The 15,698-nt window shown below is 40.3% G+C and overlaps 2 protein-coding genes across 3 annotated transcripts in view; one reads left to right on the top strand and one right to left on the bottom strand.

The window, feature by feature from the left end:
• elmod1 (ELMO/CED-12 domain containing 1) overlaps nt 1–851 on the bottom strand; it is a 44,107-nt gene extending 43,256 nt beyond the window's left edge. For both annotated transcript variants that reach the window (XM_072263120.1, XM_072263119.1), the window contains exon 1: nt 696–851. The gene's annotated coding sequence lies outside the window, so the exon portion shown is untranslated. The remainder of the gene's footprint in view (nt 1–695) is intronic.
• Nucleotides 792–15,698, top strand: part of alkbh8 (alkB homolog 8, tRNA methyltransferase) — a 38,494-nt gene continuing 23,587 nt past the window's right edge. Inside the window, exons 1-6 of the mRNA XM_072263118.1 lie at nt 792–1,124; nt 2,396–2,636; nt 4,951–5,079; nt 5,569–5,664; nt 9,315–9,419; nt 12,041–12,111. Of these exons, the coding sequence (XP_072119219.1) occupies nt 996–1,124; nt 2,396–2,636; nt 4,951–5,079; nt 5,569–5,664; nt 9,315–9,419; nt 12,041–12,111 (771 nt within the window). The 5' untranslated portion in view covers nt 792–995. The remainder of the gene's footprint in view (nt 1,125–2,395; nt 2,637–4,950; nt 5,080–5,568; nt 5,665–9,314; nt 9,420–12,040; nt 12,112–15,698) is intronic.

Below are 15,698 nucleotides of genomic sequence, written 5' to 3' on the forward strand. Positions count from 1 at the left end.
GCAGCTCTTTCAAAGAACAATCGAATTATATTTCGCATACTGTATAACCGGCATATTTTTCTTCGATGCGTTTTACGTATGTATCAATTCCGATAAATTTAAAAAAATACGGTAAATTGCAATCGGCAAGCTGACCCCTCCCCCACTGGACTACATATTGCCTGGACCACGTTAAATGATGCTCTGTGGTGCTGTGAGGATGCAGTCCGACTCCATTAGCTGCATCTAGCTGAAGAATCGGGGAGGGAAGGCACGTAGACTGGGGGTGAGGGGGAGTGGCCGCAGAATGCTTCTGCAGTCAGCCTGGAAGAGGATGACCCGCTTTATATGAAATTCAAATGTTTGAATCAACTTGCTAGTCTTTCTATCAAATCCAGGAATGACGGATGAGATGGACTCTCGCACATACACCAGGCGCCGCAGCGGCCGGATCAGAGCCGCGGGAGGGGAATGAATTATTCGATCTCCACCCGCCGCACACCCAGGCTCTCTGCACCAGGTCTGTTTGATGACTGCACGGTGTAGTGGGGGAAATAAACAACTGACCACCCCTCATTTTGTCTCCAGGGTTCTGCTGCACTCGGGGGCAAGACTACACCTGCAGGTGTTTGAGCCGCGATGATGCAGGTCACCCGCCTCCCCCTTTCCCTTTCTCTCCCCGTCTCCACGATAACCCAAGCCGCGCACTCACCCACCTTCAGAGACGGATCCTCCGCCAGCGGGCTGGGGCATTCGCCACTACTTCAGTCAGCCGGCGAGTGACGCTGTTACCATGGCAGAGGCTGCGACGGAAGTACAGGCGAAGAGCACCGGAAATAGGAAACCGCGACCCTACGAGAGAGCCCCCTGTCACCCGCCGAAGCTCGCGAATCGGTCTCGGCAAAGGGGGTCTCCTTTAATACAGGGTAGAGATTCTCCTAGCTCTGTGTCCGTCGGTGCAGGTGCCGAGCAAGTACTGAAGCCCGGGCTAAGGGTGGTCAGGTGACTGCATTGACATGGCAGCCCTCAGCCACGGAAGCGTGAAGTTATCCAAAGGGCAGAAGAAACTACTGAGGAAACAAGTGAGAGCGCAACATCTTCTCTTGAAGCACGACGGCATTGCAACCGTGTCGGGTCCGACTGAAGTAAGTTTATTTCTTTTGCTGGTAGTCTTCGGAAACTTTTTTGTGATACTTAAAGCATCCAATTGAAAATAGTTGGAGGGTTGGGATTGTGATTAATGTGATTGCAATTTTGCCGTTCTCTGCCCTCTCCTGAAAGTTGAGTGTCATCTGCGACTTTAACGGTTCTGAATCCTAATTATTAATATGGGTTAAGAGTAAAAGGCGATTCAGGTCCGCGCTGTCCTCGAAAAGTTCCTTCGGCGAAACTCGCTAATTAATAGCTACCACTTCATTCTTTTAGGCTGCTTAAATTACTGGATTCCACTGTTCCTCTTAAGTTGTGTGGCCGCGGAGTAACAGAAATGTGCCCGCGCACATTACCTTTGTGGTCGCGCAGTTGGAACTTCCTTCTGTATGTTATGTAATTTTAAAATTTATATTAATATAATTGAAATACCCTGCAATTGTAATAATGAATATAATCATACATTTTATAAATAATAAATGTACCACAATCTTCGCTTTGAAACATTCTAGAGCTTCAATGTATTTATTTTGTCAGTGTTTAAAGTTACAACACTTATAAATCGTAACAGTAAACAGAACGGAAACAGGTAGTTCATTGTTAATAAACTGCTGGACCGCTGAACGCCAACACTATCTAGTCAAAACATTTTATTTTTGCCATTGTAACTGTTAGTCATTTTGATTGCAGATATTGTTTACTTATGCTGTGTGTTGTAGTTTGTGTTAATTTGTGCATATTATAAAAAAAAGCATTTAAGTGCCACAGAGTTTTCAGGCTATGTAAAAAGAAAAATTTTGCTCAGAGCTATGTCTGCACAGCAGTAAAAAAAATAAATTTGAAGGAACTTTACTGCTGTAACTTCATAATCCCAATTTCCTTTATTCCCTACATCTCTGTTTTTGATCTTTAATTATTTGTTAATTTCACTTACTGATTTCTCTTCTATTTATTTTCCTATACAAGTCTCCATACCTGGTTTTAATGGTTAAATGGCATTTCTTTTTGGGAAAATAATTAGGAGGTAATAACTTGTAGAATTCTGCAGCATATTGTAAACGTGCAATTCAAATTTATAGCCTATGGTAAACAGTTATGGGCTTACCCTTGCAATCTTTGTAGGATAGCAAAAGTTTAATTCAATGGCCATGTAGTTGGAAAAATTGTCTTAATTTTAAATTGGTCTCTAATATTTCTCATTTAATTTGTTTTGCTTGAAATGTGTGGAATTTTTAAAAACTTTTATCACTGGTGTTATATCCTTTAGCACTTAGTCATAGCCAATGGTGGTTTGGGCAATGGTGTCAGTCGTCAGCAACTACTTGAAGTATTACAGGTGTTTGGGACAGTTGAAACCCTACTGATGTCTCCTAATAAACCACATGCACTGGCAACATATAGTACAATTCAAGAAGCCAAGAAGGCACATGATCATCTTAATGGACAAGTCTTAAAGACTGATGGAAGTACCCAACCTATTACTCTGTATGTCAATTTTGTAGAGAAAGGTAAGTTCATTTCCATTTTACGATCTTGAGTGTTGACATTTTTAAAGGTAAATCATTTTAGTTTCTTTATAAGACCATGAGACATGGGAGCAGAAGTAAGCCATTTGGCCTTCAAGTCTGCTCTAACATTCCATCATGGCTGATTTATAAATCACTTTCAACCCATTCTACTGTCTTCTCCTTGTATTCTTCGACACCTTTGCTAATCAAGAACCTATCAACCTCCGCTTTAGATATACCCAATGACTTGTCCTCTACAGCTATCTGTGGTAATGAATTCCACAGATTCACCACCCGCTGGCTAAATAAATTCCTCCTTGTCTCTGTTCTGAGGCTGTGCCCTCTGGTCGTAGACCCTGCCCTCATGTTAGGAAACTTCCTCTCCATGTTCACTCTATCTAGGCCTTTCAATATTCAATAGGTTTCAATGAGATTACCACCCCGCACCCCTTCGCCCCCATTCTTCTAAACAGGCTCAGAGTTATCGAACACTCCTCATACATTAACTCTTTCCTTTCTGGGGTCACTCTTGTGAAACTTCTCTGGAACCCCCCCCCCCATGCCAGCACATCCTTTCTTAGATAAGGAGCCCAAAACTGCTCACAATATTCCAGGTGTGGTCTAACCAATGCACTATATTCTTGATTTTATATTCTAGTCCTTTCAAAACGAATGCTAACGTTGCAATTGCCTTCCTTGCCACCAACTGAACCTGCAAATTAAACTTTAGGGAATCCTGTACGAGGACTTCCAAGCCCCTTTGCACCTCTGATATTTGAATTTCCTCCCTATTTAGAAAGTAGTCTGGTGAGGGTTTTGGCCAGTATTCAACTTGCTGCTCAGTAAGGTTTACTCGGCTCTGCACTGAACTGAGGTTGCAGTCTGCAACTAACAAGCTCAAGGACCGGCTACAGTGATGACTGGCTTTGCGGCTGTGAACTTAAGTTCTGAATGTTATTAAAAGTTCAAAGTACTTTTATTATCAAAGCATGTATACATGAAACAACTTAGAGATTCATCTCCTTACAGGCAGCCACAGAACAAAGAAATCCAAAGAGCCCCTCCCCCCGCCACAAAAAAGACCATCAAACACCCTATGTACAGAGAGGAAAAAACAAATCGTGCAAATGATCAAAGTAAGCAAATAGCATTCAGAATGAAAGCAAGTCCACGGACACGAAACCTGGAGCAACGGGAGCAGGCCACATCTCAGTCTCAGTTCAGTGCAGAGCCAAGTAATGTCACGGAGCAGTGAGCAGAACCAGCCTGATCCCTGCCTGTAGCCTGTGTGTTTGCATCATTTGTTCTTTTAATTTTGCACAGGGCGTTTGATAAACTTCTTTAATGCACTCTATTGGGTTTCTTTGTTTTGGGGTTGCCTGTAAGCAGGCGAACATCAAGGTTGCATACAGTATACATACTTTGATAATAAATATACTTTGAAGTCACTTCCCTACACTGCATTCCATCTGCCCCTTTGCCCATTCTCCTAATCTAAGTCCTTCTGCAGACTCCTTGCCCCTCCACCTATCATGAATTTCTCTTTAAAGATGATAAACCTTATTCCAACAATATTATTAAGGATTACAAAATGTCTTCCATGCTCATTTCTGAGTAAGCCTATTAACATAAAACATCATCCATTTTCGCTTTCCACAGATGCTGTTCGCTAAGTCCTTGCAGCATTTTTGCTATTGTTTAAGGTTCAGTTTTGTGCTGCTCTGCCTCAATACAAATTTATGTTAAGCCAATTGGGTCTAAAATGATCTCTTCTCTTCCCCCACCCCCCAGGAACAGTGAACCAATTGGTAATAATCTAAATCTGACTCCTCAGATGCAGTGTAGTTTTTGCAGCAACACTGCATTGAAGTGTTGCACAAATGTAATCTGGCCTCAAAAGTAGTGCTAAAAAAATCAGTTGATAAGTTATTTGCTAGAGATAATTTTGCCTTCCATGTGTACAATAGAACAGCATTCAGTTCTGAATTCTTTTTGTGTTGTGAAGTTATGCATATTTAACATAAATTACAAATACCAGTCAATCATATTCCAGATGTATTTCTGTTAACTTTAAAGCCTAGCTACATGTGGTATCAAATATTTGCTTATTATTGGGTATCACTTCTACCTTTACTTTCCCAGTTTTAAGATAGTTTGAAGGTTTAGTGTCTGGAAATATTAAGTAATCCTGGAATATGATCTAATTATATGTTAGAAATGAATGTTAATAATAAGAATTAACAAAGATATCGTTGTTTATGGTAACTTAAAAACTTGTTTGTAAAATGACAAAACTTTTGATTTATTTTTAAAGTTGCTAGTGAAGGAAGTTCTCCTTTGAGCCTGCCACCGGGCCTTCTGGTGATTGAAGAGGTTATTTCTCCTGATTATGAGAAAAGACTTCTGGCATTTGCAGATGGAAGTACGGACTCAAAAGAAAATGGTGAGTGGAAACACAGGGAAGAGGAACGCATCTGAGTAGCATCTGTGATGTTTCAAGTGGACACCCTGCAGTCGTGATTCAGGGTATCAACCTGAAATGACAGCAGTTCGACAGACACTGAAGCTGCTGTGTTCTTCAGGAAGTTTTATTAGTTTTGTCTTCATTGTTCTATCAAGGCATGCATTAATTTCTGTTCATATCTTATACTATAATAGTGTAGAGTTATGGAAATAATTTGTAGTATCATAGTGAATATACTGAATGTAGTGAAGGTACAGTGGTGAAATTTGATGCCTATTGGTATTTAATTTTTGCCATTTTGGTAACTGACTTTCATTTAATTTTGTACATAAACACCTGAAGTTTGTGTAATCCTGAGTCCAGAATTATATATTTATACATTTTTAAATGTATAAAAATGTAATATTAGAACATTGTAGGCAATCTTCAGAAGTATTTTTGTACATTTTTTCCTTCTCTTTTTCATAGTCCAGAAGTCTTTGAAACATCGAAAAGTAAAGCACTTTGGATACGAGTTCTGCTACGACAACAACAACGTAGACAAAGATAAGCCTCTACTAGGAGGTACTTTAGACCATATATTTCTGGCTATTTTTAGAAGTGACGCAATAAGTATTTGGAGCATAAGTGTTAACAACACTTTTTCTATAATTCCATATGTACAATTTTCCATATTTCTTAGTTTTAACTGACTTTTTAAATAATACTTTTGATAAATAATTAAGTAGAGTTCTATAACATGCATTTTGCTTAAAAAAAAAACTGAGTTGCAAAAATGCTCACTTCAAACTAATCCCTTGAGAATTCTGCATTTGTGTTTCTGCTTGGAAAGTGACAATGCTGGTTGATAGGGTAGTAAAGAAGACATATGACATATTTGTCTTTGTTAGTTTAGGCACTGAGTTCCAGAGCCAGGAAGTTATGATGCAGCTTTATAAAATTCACGTTAGGCTGCATCTAGGATATCGCCACTTTAAAAAGGATGAGGAGACTTTGGAGAGGGTGCAGAAGATGTTTACCAGGATGCTACCTGGATTATTGGATATGTGTAGTGGAGAGAGATTGGACAGCTAGGGTTGTTTTCTTTGGAGCAGTGGAGGCTGAGGAGAGACCTGATGGATGTTTATACGTTTATGAGAGCTGTAGATAGATAGCTGGTATCTTTTCTCGAAGGGTTGAAATATTGAATACTAGAAGACATGCATTTCAGGTGAGGGGAATAAATTGAAAAGAGATGTGACGGGCATTTTTTTTTCAGTTTACAAGCAGTTGTTGTTGCCTGGAATGAACTACCAGTAGTGGTAGTAGAGACAAATAGGTAGGCACAAGGATATGAAGAGAATGGAGGGATATGGATATTGTGTAGGCTGAAGGGAATGAGTTTAATTCGGTCTCATTATCCTAATTAGTTCAGCCCACCATACTGGGCTAAAGGGCCTGTTCCTATGCTACTAACCCAGATTTACTTCAAACCTTTCCCTGTCCCTCTGTTCTGTTAGTTGCATATTGCAGTGTTACAGTGTTTTCACTGGTGGTGTTGGGATGTAGCTGTTAACTTTATTGTCTCAACTCCAGTGACCCAGCATCAATCTTGGTCTACGCTTTTGAGTTTGCATGTGTTGTGTGGGTTTTTCCCTGGTGCTTTGGTCCCTCCTGCCCTCGATAGGTTTCTCCTTGCATGATGTTCAATCAATGCTATTCCAGTTGGTCATTCTTCTAGCATAGTTAATTTCCCTTTTTGCTTTATTTTGTGCTAGCACTTCTTGTCTTTTACTTGCTTACCAAAGGGATCAGCCTCTTCTTATATTTGATATACCTTTATCAAATGCTATCCATTACCCCCCCACCACCACCATCAACACCTATTCAATGAAAACATTCTCAACCCCACTAATCTGTTTTGTGACTGTGGTCCCTCACACAAGGAGCTATTCTGTGAATTTCTTGTGGACCCTCTTTACTGACTTCACATTTCCTATAATTAGGTGACCAGAAATGAAAACAGCTCTCCAGTTGAGGTTGGACCTGTGTTTTAGAAACATAGAAACATAGAAAATAGGTGCAGGAGTAGGCCATTCGGCCCTTTGAGCCTGCACCGCCATTTATTATGATCATGGCTGATCATCCAACTCAGAACCCCGCCCCAGCCTTCCCTCCATACCCCCTGATCCCCGTAGCCACAAGGGCCATATCTAACTCCCTCTTAAATATAGCCAATGAACTGGCCTCCACTGTTTCCTGTGGCAGAGAATTCCACAGATTCACCACTCTCTGTGTGAAGAAGTTTTTCCTAATCTCGGTCCTAAAAGGCTTCCCCTTTATCCTCAAACTGTGACCCCTCATTCTGGACTTCCCTAACATCGGGAACAATCTTCCTGCATCTAACCTGTCCAATCCCTTTAGGATTTTATACGTTTCAATCAGATCCCCCCTCAATCTTCTAAATTCCAACGAGTACAAGCCCAGTTCATCCAGTCTTTCTTCATATGAAAGTCCTGCCATCCCAGGAATCAATCTGGTGAACCTTCTCTGTACTCCCTCTATGGCAAGGATGCCTTTCCTCAGATTAGGGGACCAAAACTGCACACAATACTCCAGGTGTGGTCTCACCAAGGCCTTGTACAACTGCAGTAGTACCTCCCTGCTCCTGTACTCGAATCCTCTCGCTATAAATGCCAGCATACCATTCGCCTTTTATAAAGGTTCACCATAATTTCCCTATATTTATGCTCTAAAGGTCAGAATAGTGTCTACCTTATCAACCGTTTCAAAGTCCTCTGGAGGTTCTCATACACCATGTTAACTACTTTATCCTCAGTAACTCTATCTATTATACACACTCAGGCACTTTACACCTGTACACCTGCTCGTTAATGCAAACATCTAATCAGCCAATCATGTGGCAGCAATTCAAGGCATAAAAACATGCAGGCACGGTCAAGAGGTTCAGTTGTTGTTCAAACCAAACATCAGAATGGAGGAGAAATGTGATCTAAGTGACTTTATCTATGGAATGATTGTTGATGCCAGATGGGGTGGTTTGAACATCTCAGAATTTGCTGATCTCCTGATATTTTCATTCACAACAGAGAATGGTGTGATAAACAAAAAACATCCAGTGAGTGGCAGTTCGGTGGGTGAAAATGCCTTGTTAATGAGAGAGGTCACAGGTGAATGGGCAGACTGGTTCTTAATGTCTGCCTGCACTGCACTGACCCCAACTATAACACTTCATTCAGCATTGTTGTTGCTATCTCACTGACCCTAACTATAAACACTTCATTCAGCATTGTTGTTGCTATCTCAATGACCCTAACTATGATACTTTATTCTACATTGTTATTGCTATCTCAATGCTCTGATGTGGTGAAATGATCTGGATTGATGGTGTGCAAAACACAGCTTTTCACTATATCTTAGTACACATAACAATCAACAAATGTTCCACTTTGCTCTCCAATCCTCTGCAGTAACCTCATATTCAAAGAGCACTGAAAGGTTCTTAATCCCTCAACCCTTCCTCCCATACTTCCTTCAAAAATCTTAGGATGCATTCTAGGACCATGTTAAACTACTATTACAAGGAAATCTACATCAACTATTGGAGTGGGCCTTGTTGTCAATACAAACTAAAGTTAACTGGCCAATTATATATTGTAAGTGGAGTGAAAGAGTGTATGTTTATCTCTTGCAGTTTTGAACTTGCAGTTAAGTTAATAGGCTTTAAAACAGAAGATCTATTAAAATTTCAGAAGTTGACGATTCTAAGGATAAAACTGGAGTGCATCCATTAATTCTTGCAGCTGCACCTTGTAAAATTTGGATTTTACAAATACAGCATTGGTAATGCTTCTCCAGTATCTTGAGTTGCCTAGCTTCTGTTACTGGTATACAGGAGAGGGAATCACTTCTGCCAGATAGACCATGAGGTTCCTGATTCAACTTGACGTTGAAACTGAATACAAGTGACACTGTGGCATGGCTTCACGAAGTGAGATACCGACTACTCTCTAGAACTGCTAACCCCTACCCCCACGTCCCTCGGATTTCCTTATCTCAATGGCAGGAAAGCAATAGAATCCCACAGGTTTTTCCATTCCTGTCCAATGATCCTCGTTGCCTTCGGCCTCATTTCCAGCATTTGGTTTGTTCTGTTGTTGTGCATAGTTGCTGGTATTCATGCACTTTGATCATTTTTGTCTTTTTAATATCAGGACTTCCTGAAATTTGCGATGACATTTTGGAGCAATCAATGAAAAAAGGCTATGTGAAATTCAAACCTGATCAGCTGACGATAAATCAGTATGAACCTGGACAAGGTGAAGTATAGTGCATAAATCTACTTCGTATTGTATTTTGTGCTGTTATTGAATGCATGAGCTAGGTAAATGGAAAAAGCTCAGGGGCTGAGAGAAACTCTTGTTAGCTAAATGTCAGTTTTGTTAATTTTAAATTGTTTCAATAGGTACATTTAATGTCAGAGAAATATATACCATATACACCCTGAAATTCTTTTTCTTTGCAAACATCCGCAGAGGAGCGTCCCAAAGAATGAATGACTGTTAAACGTTGGAACCCCAAAGCCCCCCTCCCACCCATGCATAAGCAGCAGCAAAGCAACGCCCCCCCCACCAACAAATAAAAGCATCGGCACCTCCCACCGAGCACTCAAGCATGCAGCAAAGCATCAATAAAGACACAGACATGCAGTACCCCAAAGACCTGGTATTCGGCATACCACAGACGCTCTCTCTCTCTCTCTCTCTTCTCCCCCCCCCCCCCCCCCAATAAGGGAAAAAGAGGTGTCCCCGTTTCACAGCTAGAGGGGAAATATAACAAAGCAACTCACTGATTTCTGGTGTTACAAATCTGTTTTACTTTTTTCAAGCTCTGTGCCCAAAGAACTCTGGTCTCTGGGAAAACAGCCAGCAGCCAGCTCGCTGCTTACGATCTTCCGTCTCCCACAACACATTAGGCAGTGGCACCAGCCTTTAATACCCCGTCTCCAGAGCCTTGGAAATCTGGCACCCTGAAGGCGCGCTAGTCGTCCTGGCCACATCCTTGTCATATCGGCCGGAAAGCGGCCGATCATAAGGCCCTGAGAGCAGATCCTATTTCTGCAAAGAACTGAAGTCTGCGTGTAACTCCAGGTCAAAGTCTTCAAAAGACCTTGAAAAGGAAAAAAAGAGATATCAAAGATAGAAACAGAACTGTTTTTGAAGATGCAAGCAAAGGAGTTGCCGCTCAGTGCCATCGTCCTCCTAGGCTCCGTCCATGCAATTGTGTGCTTAATTCATGCTGCAATGGTTATGATTTTGTTTCCACCTTGTACAAATGTGAATTTTAAAAATTTTGGAGATTTTTAAAATCGTTAGGAAAATAAACATTAATATACATTGGATTAATATATATTGTGTTGGTATTCCATACAATATTTCAGGGAATTCTTATTTTAGGATTATACTCCATTGGTATTGTGGTTAATTTATTAAGTTTTGGTCATCTTCAAAAAGTTAGACTAATCCAATTGCAGTATTTATGGAGGAATCTTTCTGCTAGCTGCTGCATAGGAAGTCATAGAGGTGGTCCTCAAAAGCTGCTTTACTATATAATAGTTCCTAAAAAAAAAAAAAAGTAACATTGTAAAAGTGCAAGTGTAAAAGTCAAGATTGTTTGAATGTCAGGAGGTAGTATAAGAGATCCTTTTGAAATTTGGTTGCCATTAAAAATTCATCTCTCTGTGCCTACTCTATGATGACATCAGTGTTACTAAAGAATTCAGCATCGATTTAATCCCATTGTGTACAGGTCAAGCAAGCCTGTACTCGTACTCAAACCCACTTCTTGATCTTCCTTGCCATATTGCTCATCTCCAACAAAATCCCCGCTGGAATAGAGCAAATCTGCAGTCATATGGGAATCTATCTCTCCAGCCTTCAGTTGAGCTGTAGTTTGAAGGTCAAGATGTAAGATCAGGAACTAAGCTCATGGTCTACAGGGTAAAACTGATTCCTGGTGTGCATCAGTCATGGGTGCTGTTGACTCAGGAATCTCAAGACACTGAAGATTTATTATTCAAACAACAGGAATTCTGCAAATGCTGGAAGTTCAAGCAACACACATCAAAGTTGCTGGTGAACGCAGCAGGCCAGGCAGCATCTCTAGGAAGAGGTACAGTTGACGTTTCAGGCCGAGACCCTTCGTCAGGACTCTCGAAGGGTCTCGGCCTGAAACGTCAACTGTACCTCTTCCTAGAGATGCTGCCTGGCCTGCTGCGTTCACCAGCAACTTTGATGTGTGTTGCTTGAAGATTTATTATTGATGTTTTTACAAAATAAGCAGGTCAATACAATACAATAAGCAGACCATTGTCAATATTTTCCGAAATTGACATTCCCAGCATCAACACTTTTAACGCCACTTGGCAAAATCTGCATGCTTGAGACATGATTCTGAAATCATGGATTCCATCCTCCATTACATTTGGACATGTAAAGGAAGATAGAGAATTGCTCAAAATCTTCTTGAGGGATTGTGCAGGGGTGAGAGGGAGGGAGTGTAACATCATCATAGAACTCCTGTCTTTCAATAATCAAAAATAGATAAAGTGTGTACAAGAAGGCAGCAAACACCAGGTCTTTTCAGGAGCATGTAGAAAGCACAGACAACCTCGCAAACAGCTCATCCTCCTACCACACTCTACTTCTGGCAGTCTATAGATTTTCCTCCATAGGAATCTTCCTAACAGCATAACAATTGAGTGGAAGCAGATTATCTTCAATGAGTGCCTGGCTTAAAAAGAAAGAAGAGAATGTGTCATGTATTATTTAACACTTTGCAGTGAATAAATATTAAAATACAGGATTTGTGATTAAATTTTGATTTTTTTTAAAAATCGAGCAACATTAATATTTGTATTTCCTTTTGCATTTTTGGTCAGGAATTCCACCTCATATTGATTCTCATTCACCATTTGAGGATGGGATTATCTGCCTGAGCCTTGGAGCAGAGGTAAATTTAGACTTGTATCAGAACTAGTAGAAACTATTTGATTTCTGAATTTTAAAGAGAATATCTAACAGGACAAAGTTAAATACACTGGAAATATTTTGATCTAGAACTGGCAAAATGGTTCATTGTTACTCAGTGATGGTGTGTTTTTTGAACAGTAGACTTATTTGTATCTGAACTTTTAAGTTCAACCAATGTTTCTATTTTTCATTTTCTGTGTTACACTGCTCTTAATTTTAAGGTTCTGCTTTTGGTTATGGTTGGGATGCAAATAGGCAAGCATAGTTAATATTAGGCAAATCTGCAAAAGACCCAATGCCACTGTGTAATATACATATTAACATTTAAACAGATTGCCAAAGAAAATGAAATGAGATTCCCTGGACAATCATTCTGTTCTGTTTTGCTTTAGTTTACAGTTTTTTGTACTTATGGTATAACATGTAATATTTATTGGAGTCTAACTAGAACGATTTCATTTGTGTACCATCATAAGAACAGATTGGATTTGAAGATTACTTGCTCACTCTTCATAAGGCACTTGTTCTATGAGTAAACGTGGATCTCTTATCTCCAAATATTGATACTCAGTTGAGGAATTAGATGCTAAGTACATCTGTTCCACCATATGATGAATGTTGGTGAGCTGATATTCTGAAGTTGCTTTTGCTTCCATTGGGACTTACAATACTTTCAGCTAGCAGAGCTGTTTGCCTTTTCATATACTTAGTGAAGCTGCAATGCTCTGTCCCTTATCAGTTCTTTAGCTATCTGACAATAGTGAATACTGAAGTAATATACTTAGGTATGCACACAGAAATAAGTAAACTATCAATGGTCTAATCTGTTCATGTTAAAATTGGCATATAAATACATGGGCATGATCAGTAATTGGCTTTCATTGATAAGGCAAAGGAGTGGAACTGAATGTCAGGACACAGGATAGTGCATTTTAGATGTGGAGTATATTTAATACCCTCCTGTCTGCTTTAGTCCTATCCAACTGTGCAATAGAAGTATGGATGGCTATGCTCCTTTTGCCTTTCCATTAGTACATTACAAACAATTCATTTGAGCAAATCATTCTTGAGTCCAATTTTCAACCTTGCCATGCTCAGAAATGTAGAGAATGTTACTAATTTCAATTAAATGCAAGTTTGAATATTTCAAAATAAAACCTTTGTGCCTGCACTCTTACATAATTCACTAAGACTAGATGTCTTGCTTCCTGTAAGCTCTGTGACTGCCTACAATATATAAGGCATGAAATATTGATTTTAGGTTTAAAGCCTTAAGGAGCATCAGAGGGACACATTTCATATGGAAAGGGGTTAGAGGAAGAATTAGTAGAAGTAACTAAAAGTACATTCATTAATGTAGGTTCTAAGGAGGAAATTGGAACACAAGAAAAGCCTTTCTATTTGGGATAGTACCTGTGCAGAGAAAAAACATTTGAATGAATAACCTTTATAACAACTGTTTTTCACTCTCTATAGACACTATCTAAGCTGTCCAACATATTTTTAGTTTTATAGACGTATTTTATCAAACTCTTGCTACTCCATGTCATCGAGTTACACAGCATGGAAAATGGCTCTTCAAGCTAACTCGTACATGCCAACCAAGTTGCTTACTGGCCTTAGTCCCACTTCCTTGCATTTGAACTATATCCATTTATGCTTTTTTTAAATTCATGCTTTCAGACATTGTAATTGTACCCACCTGTACCACATCCTTTGGTAGCTTGTTCCATATACCCATCACCCCTGTATGGAGAAAACTAGCCCTCAGCTCCCACTTAAATCTTTCCCCTCCCACCTTAAACTCAAGTTCCATAGATTTAGGCTCCCCTACTTGGGACAAAAACTATGATCATTCATCTTGTCTATGCCACTCATGATTTTATAAGACTCAATATTGTCTGCCTTAAACTTTCTTTGCTCAAAAGAATTCCCTGCCTATTAAGTCATTCAAACCTATGTGGATGAGTGTGTGCCTATGAGAACATGCTGTACATACCCAAATCAAAAGGCTTGGATGAACTGGGAGGTTTGTTCTCTACTGAGGGCTAGATCTGTGGCATTCAAGTCTGGCGACTGAGGACAATGCTAGAAAACCCAGGGGACTTGTGGAGGGCTATCTTGAGCAAAGGAGCAATTCTGAATGAGGTTGGATGCAGAATTCGATACATATTAATCCTGGCAGGGTTTACAAGCCATTACTTCCTACAAAGTGAAACCTACCACTATGAATGGCAGTCATACTTATTCCCAGATGAGCACAACACCTTTTATGCATTCTTTGAAAGGCAGAATAAACCTAAATCTTTGAGGATCCCTGCAGCACCCAGTGACCGTGTGATCTCTGTCTTGGAGGCTGATGTAAGACTGTCTTTAAGAGGATGAACTCGCAAGGCAACAGGCCCTAATGAAGTACCTGTTAGGGCTCGGAAAACAATCAACACTGATGCACCTCAGGGATGTGTGCTGAGCCCAATGCTCTACTTTCTCAACACCCATGACTGTGAGGCTCGCGTGCCATGTATAAATTTGCTGATGACTCGACTATTGTTGGCAGAAATTCAGATGGTGATGAGAAATGTGAGATGTATATCAGCTAGTTGAGTGGCGTTGTAGCAACAACCTTGCACTCAGTCAGTAAGACCAAAGAACTGATTGTGGACTTCAGCAAGGGTAAGATGAGGGAACACACACCAGTCATCATAGAGGGATCAGAAGTGGAAAGAGTGAGGAATTTCAAGTTCCTAGGTGTCAACACCTCTGAGGCTCTATCCTGGGTCCAACATATTGATGCAGCTGCAAAGAAGGCATGACTCTATTTCATTAGAGTTTGAGATTTTTAAAGTCATCAAAGATATTCGTAAATTTCTACAGATATACTGTGGAGAGCATTCTAACTGGCTGCATCACTGTCTGGTATGGGGAGGGCTACTGCACAGGATTGAAATAATGGCATACCAGGCCAAGTACTAAAGGGCTGTGCGGATCAGCTTGCTGGTGCACTTACAGACACATTCAATCTCACTTCTGTGATCTGAGGTTCCCACATACATTGGAAAGTCATCTATGTCCAAGAGCAGTGTGGTGACCTATAGTCCAGTGGCCCTTAAATCAATCGTGTTGAAACGAAATGAGAAGTTGGTTATGGTGCAAATCACCTCCTGCCTCAGATGACCTGGATCTGCACAATTTGCTTACCGCCACAGCAGGTCAACAGCAGATGTAATTTCTCTGACTCCTCACAATGTTCTGAACCACCTGGGCAATCGTAACTCATACATCAAGCTGCAGTTTATCAATTACAGCTTGGCGTTCAAAACAATCATTCTATTCAAGCTCATCAAGCTTCAAGACCTGGACCTCTATCTTGGTCTGCAATTGTACACTTAACTTCAGGAGATACTGTCTCAAGAAGGCAACATCCATTCATCAAAGATTCCCTTCATCCGTGTCATGCCATCTTTTCATGGATACCATTGGGAAGGAAGTACGAAAGTCTGAAGTCCCACACCACCAGGTTCAGGAACAGCTTCAAGCCTTAAACCATTTAGTTCCTGAACTAACCAG

The sequence above is a fragment of the Mobula birostris genome, chromosome 7 (assembly GCF_030028105.1).
Source record: "Mobula birostris isolate sMobBir1 chromosome 7, sMobBir1.hap1, whole genome shotgun sequence".
Classification (NCBI taxonomy): domain Eukaryota; kingdom Metazoa; phylum Chordata; class Chondrichthyes; order Myliobatiformes; family Myliobatidae; genus Mobula; species Mobula birostris.